Source organism: Hemicordylus capensis, chromosome 12, assembly GCF_027244095.1.
Source record: "Hemicordylus capensis ecotype Gifberg chromosome 12, rHemCap1.1.pri, whole genome shotgun sequence".
Taxonomy (NCBI): domain Eukaryota; kingdom Metazoa; phylum Chordata; class Lepidosauria; order Squamata; family Cordylidae; genus Hemicordylus; species Hemicordylus capensis.
The window spans coordinates 17,234,753-17,242,819 of NC_069668.1; the positions used below are offsets into that span (position 1 = coordinate 17,234,753).

Below are 8,067 nucleotides of genomic sequence, written 5' to 3' on the forward strand. Positions count from 1 at the left end.
AAGCAGCCTCATGCCTTCCGATGGCTCCATTCTCAATTTTTTTCTTTTTAAAAGGAAACACTTGCCTGAGTTTTTGCCTAGGCTTGTTTTCAAGTTGTAGATTGTACACCCCACTTCTCAGCAACACGGCTTCATCTTATGCGCCCCTACTCCGTAAATCATTAAGGAATTTCAGGCAGGGGGTGACGTGTTCCGACAAGCCCAGGAGAACTGACCCATACAGTTATTAGGCACAAAAAGAATCATGGCACTTGCTTAAGGAAAGGGCAGCGGGGCCGCGAAAATCCCTATTGGGTTCCTGTTTTTTGTTTTTAAGTACATGTTAATTACAGAATAGATCGCAACAGCATTGAAGCATAATCCCTCCAACTCTTGCATAAAGTGAGAACCAAATTCACCCCCAAGAGTTTTTGGAGGAGGCGGTGGTATAAAAGAAAACATTAATAAATAAATGAAATAAATTAGCACACAGGAATATATTTTTAAAAAACCAAACACACACACACACACACAGAGGGAGAAACACTTGGACCCCACTTTAAACCTGAACCAACACATTTAATGGGTGTGCATAAGACAGTTGCAATAATCAGATTTCTCCCTCCTCAATTGCTCCAGTCCCCGAACCCTTACAGAGAACAGACAAAGCAGAGATGAACTTGGCCAGCGTCCTTTTAATTAGAAGTTTGCTCGAAGTGTACTAATGAAGGAAAGTTCACAGGACATGCATCTTCCCTTTCGGGGAACCTTGGAAGAATTTTCTCCGTCTGCAATCCTCAACACCCAGAATTAACTCAGAGGGGCTTCTTAGTAAACATGCATAGGGTTGCAGTTTATTTTGCTAGGATCCGAGGGCAGGAGTGTGAGTGAGTGTGTGTGTGTGTGTGTGTGTGTGTGTGTGTGTGTGTGGCAGGGGCACTCACTTAAATCAAACCAGCTTCCAAAAACAACTCAGCACAGTGCAAGGGGGTAGCTCTCAAAACAGCCAACAAGAAAAGCAAGCAGAGCGAAGAATTGTTCTCTCATTTGGAAGCAGGTTTCCATATATTCCGTTGCTGTGCCAGCTCCTTGTGAGTTCGTTTTTTAAAGCCCTTCTCTCCCAGTAAGGTGAATGAGGAAGAAGAGGACCCCGAACACCTGAGCCACCTAAGATGAACCCCAGAATTCAAAACTTTTCTCAACACGTCTGTTCAAAAGCAGTACCCTGCTAACTTATTCAGAAACTAAACGGCTGGTTCCTTTTTGTCCCCGACTCAATACATGAATATACAGGTATAGCTATACAGGTATAGCTCATCAAGATGAGTATCTCCAGAATTGGGGGTCGGGGGGGGGACAGAGGCACCATTAATTAGTTTATGACGAAGGCTCTAATAGGAGGGCAACATTCTAACATTTTGGTTTAAGTTAAATGCAGCCACAACGAACACTCAGGTCAGTTACAGCCTGTTGCGACTCAATTTCCTGCCTCTTCAATACTGCCTTTGAAATTATCGCTTTCCCAAGGTAGCTTAGAGAAACAAAAAACATAGAACCCATGTCAGCAAAACATAAACTTAAACTAATCCACATAAAAAAACCCAGCTGACTGTAAAGTCTAATTTAAGCAACAGCAATAATCAGATTAACAGCAGGACAGAAAAATTTTCCAGGGCCGGTCTATAAATGGGAGGAGCGACGGCTCCACAGCTTTCCCCAGGGAAAGAAATCCCAGATCTGGGAAGCCACCACCGATAAGGCAGTGCTCTTGAGTTAGTCTCAGGCCTGAGAGCTGAGCCTGTGGATTGGACCTTGGAGCTTGAGCAGGCAGTTAAGCAGCAAAACCCAATTAAAGAACAGCCAAAAAAAAAATGGATTAACAGCCTCATCATCTGGGCACACCTTAAGCCAATCCAGAAAGTGTTTTGTTTTAATGTTGTAAACCTAGAGACTTCGGTAGTGGGCCGTATACAAATATGCTCAATCAATACATAAATAAAGGTTCTTTAAATGCAACCGAGTCATATTTTAGATGTGACAGAGTCATTAATATTGCAGGAAACAAGACACAATTAACAAACAAAAAATCACACACACACAGACCCCACCACCACCACACCATGTAACATACCGTCTTGGAATCTAGTTCATGATGGGGTTGTGCCAAGACTTTATCTACACTGGCCGGGTCAGCAAACGTAACGAAACCAAAACCCCTGCAACGAGACAAGAAGAAGAAGAGCGGGTGGGAAAAGGAACACCAAAAACCCACACACACACTCGGTTGCATGCTCTGGAGTTTGACATTTCCCCTCCTCTTTCAGAGGATCGTCCTCTGTTTTAACTCATCCTCAGGTTCGACGGGATGGCAAGACCTGGGCCCTTCTGGTTTCCAGATCCAGTCCGTTTCCACACACCCCACCCCACAGACAACCCCCACTGCCCTGCACACACTCACCTTTCCACCTTCAAGGGGTGCTTGTTTTTGACACCGAAGTCCCCTATGTAAAAACAAGCACCCCTTGAAGGTTGCCCCTGCCTCGCTTCGAGGAGGATTCAGCGGCCCGAGGGATCCTTTCAGAATGGAGCGGAGCCAGTTTCCACCCGAGAGACCCCAGTGCCTCATTTCACAGGTGTGTCCCCCCCCCCACCCTCAAAATAAAATGCTTTCGTGGCCAGCGATACGGCACCCCAACTCCACCCGGAGCCAGGAGCCATTCAGAAGTTATGTCCCCCAGAGTGGCGCTCCAAGCACTGGTTTGGGGCTCCCTCGGTGGATGGAACTCTGGAACTCGCCACCCGGACATCATCATCATCATCATCATCAACACACACAGAAAATGGAACCAAAACTTTGATCTGGGGCGGCCGGCGAGCTTCTCTTTTTACCTGGAACGTTTCGTGGTGGGGTCTCGCATCACCATACATTCTCGGATGTCCCCAAATTTGCTAAAATAATCTCTGAGGTTATCTGAGCGGCGGGGGGGGGGGGGGAGAAAGAGAGAGAGAGAGAAAGAGAGCGAGCGTGAAAGGGGGTGGAGGCTGGAAGGCAGAGAGAAGGAGAGGTCAAAATGTGACCCCCACCCACCCACCACCCACCCCCACCCAGCAACATTTACTCTCTCTTGCAAGGGAGGGGGGGGGGGAGCAGGGGGCGACCCGGCTGTCCTTTCTCCTCCCTCCCCCCCCCCCGCTTCAAAGTGCGCGCACGCACATGTAAGGTCGAATAGAGGACTCCCGGAGGGGGGCTTGTGTTGCGGGGGCGGGGGGGTCTTCGAGAAGAGAGAGCGGCGCGCGCCCCCCCCTCTTGTGGAAGGGGGGCGTGTGTGTGTGTGTGCGCGCGCGCGCGTGCGCCCTAGGGGGGGCGGCGGGCAGGGGAGGCAACTGACCCGGGATAACAACAAAGAGCCATCCAGGCTCGGGAGGGGGGAGGGAGGGGGAAAGGGAGGGGGGTCCGCCCGCCGGCCCCGCTTACCTGGCGAGGTCTGCCAGCTCAGGCCGCCGATGAACATTTTGCTGGAGAAGGGAGAAGAAGGAGGAGAAGAGAAGAGAGCAGAGTTGAGCGCAGATGTCACATCATCGGCCATTTTGACGGGGAACTTGCAAAAGCTCCAGGGAGGGAGGGAGGGGGGAGAGGGGGGGCGCGGCGCGGGGGGAGGCAGGCAAGGAGCGGAGGGGGGAGGGAAGGGGGGGCCGGGGAGGGGGGGCGCCCGGAGGCACCCAAGGTGGCCGGGGGGGGGAGGGAAGCGGCGGCGGCGCTACTCCGGGAGGCAAGTGCGGGGCGCCGGAGCGGGGTTGCGGGAGGGAAGGAAGGAAGGAAGCGAGGCAAAAGGAGGAAGCCCGCCGCGCAACATTGTAGCCGCCGCCGCCGGAGAGGTTGCGCCGCCGCCGCCGGTAGAGGCGCGCCGGGCGGCTGCTGCTGCTGCTCCTCACCCGGGGTCGTGCTGCGAGTCGGCGGGGCTGCCGGAGATCGCCTGGCTCCCGTCCGCCTCCATGGCTCGGCGGCGGGGGGGGGGGGCAGGAGGGGGGGGCGCCCGGCCCCGGCACGGCACAGCCTCCCGCTCGCCGCCCGGGCCCCGCGGCGGCGGCTGCTGCTGCTGCCGCCTGCTTGCCCTCCTCCTCCTCCTCCTCCTCCTCCTCTTCTTCCTCTTCCTCCTCCTCTCGGTGAGTCTTCTTGCTGCCCGGGGTGGGGGCGGGGGGGGAGGCAGCCGCCGGAGGAGCCCTGCTCACACGTGGGAGCCGATCAGCCTGCGCTCCTCCTCGGCTCCGGCCGCCCGCCTGCCCGGCTTCCTCCTCGCCTCGCCTCGCCTGCCTTGCCTTCCCCTCCTCCTCCCTCTCCTCCTCCTGCCCCCCCCTCGGCCATCCTCCTCCTGCCTGGCCCGGCTCCGGCCCCGCCCCCAGGACGCACGGGGGGCGGAGTTCCAGGGCGCAGGGGGGGCCCCCTCCCCGGCACGACGTCACCGGCCCAGCCCCGCCCGCGCGCAACGCCGCCCGGTGCCTGCCGGTCTCGCCGCCTTGACCGGGAGGGACCCCCTCGGGGATGCCCACCCTGCTTCTGCCCCGATTCCCCCCCGCCCGGGCAATCGGCGTGCAAGTCAGCCCCGCCTCCCGCTGCCTCAGTTTCCCCAGGCATGGGCCACCCTGCCTACCTCGCAGGGTCGTTGTGAGGGTGGAACAGAGGGCCGGTTGCCAGCTGGAGAGGAAGTCACCGGGCTTCATGACAATCCCCAGGGCCACTTGGGAGAGGGATGCTCATCCATCTGACCAGGTTCCAGTCTTTTTGGTCTGGTCCCTCTCTCCAGCCCCTCTGCTCGGGGAAAGAAATGCACTCTGCACCTGCTCAGGGGCACTCTCACCTTCCTTCCTTCCTTCCCTGGAAACCAGGATGGTGCTGGCGCCAAGCCACGGAGCCCAGTTCCTCAGGCATTTCATCCCAGCCAGGCAGGCCTGTAAACGGCAAACACCAGAGGCGTCATTTCGTAGTCAAGACAGACAGAGACTTCAGCCGGACACTGAAACCAACGCAGCACACATCCCTCCCCTGTTCAGCCCTGCCTCCTTTTCCTCTCTCGGTTGTTGGGACAGTTTTAGATTGTAGGCCCCTCGGGGCAGGGAGCTGGCCGCTTGCACCTTCAAAAGGGCCAGGCATGTGGAGGGGGTGCTAGATACATAAAATTACACGTCCACCCAGCAAGGGGAGAAGCAAGCTCCCACATGCATGCAAATACTACACACATGCATTTTTGTAGACACGTAATATTCTTCCAGGCCCCACTGAACTGGCCCCATCCGTGGCTGGCATATGCATAACACCTACACGCTTCCCTATGGCCAAGATCTTGCAATCCACTACAGATTTAGAAGCGTTGGTTTGGAGAAATAAAGTCCCACTTCGCCATGACCTCCAGATCACAAAATTCTGCATGAACAATCCCGCCGCTCCGATTAGCCGAAGGCACTCGTTTTTGACACCAGAATACGCTGAGGTGAAATGTTTAATTACTTTTGCATTTTTGGAATAAATTCTGAATAGAACAATTATATTAACAGTTATTGTTCTCAACAGATTTTTAGCACTCCATCAGATCAATTAGTCCAAAAAAGCAACATCATGCCCAAGAGAAGCAGAAGATTCAGATTCAGATTTACTGTTATTCACATTTACCACGTATGGTGATTGAAATCCGACAAATTTAAAACTGTTCTTTTCCTTCCTTTTTGCAAATGCGTTAATTACAAAATTCTTAAATCTATTTTATTCCTTGAACTTTCCTATATGTGTAATCTACGCAAAATGACCTTACCTGGTCAATAGCCTACTAGTTTTTTATACTGGTGTTAACATGTTGGATCGGTTTGTTCTTTACTGAGCAAATTTGGGGAAACTTTTGGAAAGGCAAGAAAAAAGCAAGCCAGCAGGCGACGTCTGACACTGACCAGGTCAAGTTGTTTTGCGTTGATTACATTTATAGCAAAGTTCAAGAAGTTAAATATATGTAATAGGGTTTTATATTAATGTGCTTGCAAAAGGGAAGTACAAGAATAGTTGGAAATTTGTAAGATTTCCACTTCAAATGTTATTCAAATATTATACAAACAATTCTCACAAATATATAATAGTTTCGTTCATCTTTTACAATTATCAGTCTCTGTCAACTAGGCAGTCAGTTTGACCGGCAATTGGAATCCCTGTTTCTCAGGCAGCGAGGTTCCTGCTGGATCCAGAAGGTGGGATATTAAAGGTGGTTTACGAACCAATATCCTGCTTTTTCACTCATGTCTCAAGGTGACTAACAACACCAAGCAACATTTAAAGTATCAAACTGGATCAACACAATAGATACCAGTTTTCTTTTCTTTTTTCCAAGGGCAACAGATGAACACAATAGTGATGTCCCCAAGGTTAATTTTTAAAAATTCCAATTTAAAACTCTAAAGGGTGTCCAGAATAACTAAAACAAGCCAGAAAGAAGAAGGTCGAAGAATTTTCCTGCTACCTAAAATATACCCATGAAAAGGCACCAGACAGAAATGCTTTCAGAGTTCCACAGGGTAGGTGCCACCACTAATAAGCCCCCAGTAACCACCCGCTCAACCTTGGAAGGCACCCAGAGAATTGCTCAGACCTCGAGGATTGACGGGAGAGAAAGGATTTCGCGGTCCCCAGCCGTTCAGGGCATCTCAAGGTCAAAACTGGCATCTCGGTCAACCCAGGAACCAGCGCGGCTTTTCGGATAAGTGTCCAAGGACACGATCTGGATGGGTCTTCAGCGTGTCGGTTGCCGAGGGGGAAAGTCCTCTTTCCAAAAACCCTGGGACGCACAGGTCTGTCTGCAGGTGAAGCCCACCTGTCAGCATTTCAGGCCCCAAAAGTGCACGTTACGCAGGATACCTCTGGGCCTGGATACATCTCCTGAGCTTTCTTACTGGGGGTGGGGAGAGCTTCTGGATTTAATTGGAGCAGTGATGCCGGATGAGAAGGGGGTTGACTTTTCATCACCCTGCCACAGAGTTCACAGCCTTCGGGGCTTAGATCCGGGAGAACGGCAGTAGGGAGGGGAGAGAAGGCAGCTGTCTCTCACACAGTGCAGTTCGGAGCCTCTCCCAACCAGTGGCGTCCTTTGGGCTGGACTTCCGGGCAGAGGACCAGTCCCCTGCAGGCCTGGGGGGGGCCTCCAAATGCTGGCCTAGGGGACCTTCCAAATGCTGAGGAGTCCACTAATTTAAGTGGCAGAATGGCCCGTGCAAAATCTGCCAGTCAGTGGGAAGTATCATATTCAGAACATCTCCTTGAAAAAAGAAAAAAAAAAGAGTTTCCAGCTTTCCCTGAGCATATCCTGGTGTAAAAAATAATGCATTGCCGCTTATCTTTTGGCAGCAGCAGGAGCAGAGCAGACCCCCCCCCCCCAAGGCCTTTGGGTCCAGGCTCCAAAATTACCCAGGTGCACCTCTGCTCCCAACTGCTCTGCAAAAGCAGCAGGATTGGGGGGAAACAACCACCCAAGAGATCCAATGATGCCTGGGTGGCTTCCAGTTCTAACAGGAACACTCAAACGATTCTCACCTCCCAAACCCTTGCTAATGATGCAATGTCTGAATCCACTCTTAGTAAGTCAGGGGCTGTTAAAGTTGGCCGGTACGGTCAGTTACAGGGCACTGACGTCAAGGTTTCCTGGCGTGATGCGGGGGCCACTTTCAGCTCTACCAGTGAACGGTTGGGAGGAAGAAGGGAAGGGAAACTTTTGCACTGTCTTATCCGATGCTGGCAGTAGTGCTAAGTTTCCAAAAATAGAGGCCAGGCGTGTGTGGGACTGTTGCCATCTGCCCTGGAAGGGAGCCCTGATTCTTAGGTGTACCCGACGGGCTGCAGTTTCTCCGTGCTGAGCAGGCACTCTGCACATGCTTAAGGATACTTTATTACACAGCACTGCCGCCCGTCTGTTTATCAGAAGAGGAGGCGTGGAAGCCGACAAATCATTGCATATCATTTAATTGTTGTTTTATGATGTTTTTAATTGTTAATTATTGTTTTATGTTTTATAGTCTTTGTTTTAATGATTAATTGATTTTAGTGGTGTTTTAATGTAA

At 51.9% G+C, this 8,067-nt stretch overlaps 1 protein-coding gene across 20 annotated transcripts in view; it reads right to left on the bottom strand.

Annotated features, from left to right (window-relative positions):
* The window catches only part of MSI2 (musashi RNA binding protein 2), a 419,652-nt gene extending 415,272 nt beyond the window's left edge, over positions 1-4,380 (bottom strand). For 4 of the 20 annotated variants that reach the window (XR_008311764.1, XM_053274695.1, XM_053274694.1 and 1 more), the window contains exons 1-4: positions 3,913-4,375; positions 3,455-3,495; positions 2,869-2,950; positions 2,111-2,195 (exon numbers count right to left, since the gene is read on the bottom strand). Coding sequence is in view for 17 of the 20 variants with exons in the window: in XM_053274695.1 (XP_053130670.1) it covers positions 2,111-2,195; positions 2,869-2,950; positions 3,455-3,495; positions 3,913-3,974 (270 nt within the window). In the remaining 3 variants the exon portion in view is untranslated. Of the gene's footprint in view, positions 1-2,110; positions 2,196-2,868; positions 2,951-3,454; positions 3,567-3,912 lie in introns of those variants that run through there. The other 16 variants (XR_008311763.1, XM_053274693.1, XM_053274689.1 and 13 more) reach the window with 10 other exon arrangements.
* Positions 4,381-8,067: the final 3,687 nt, after the last annotated feature.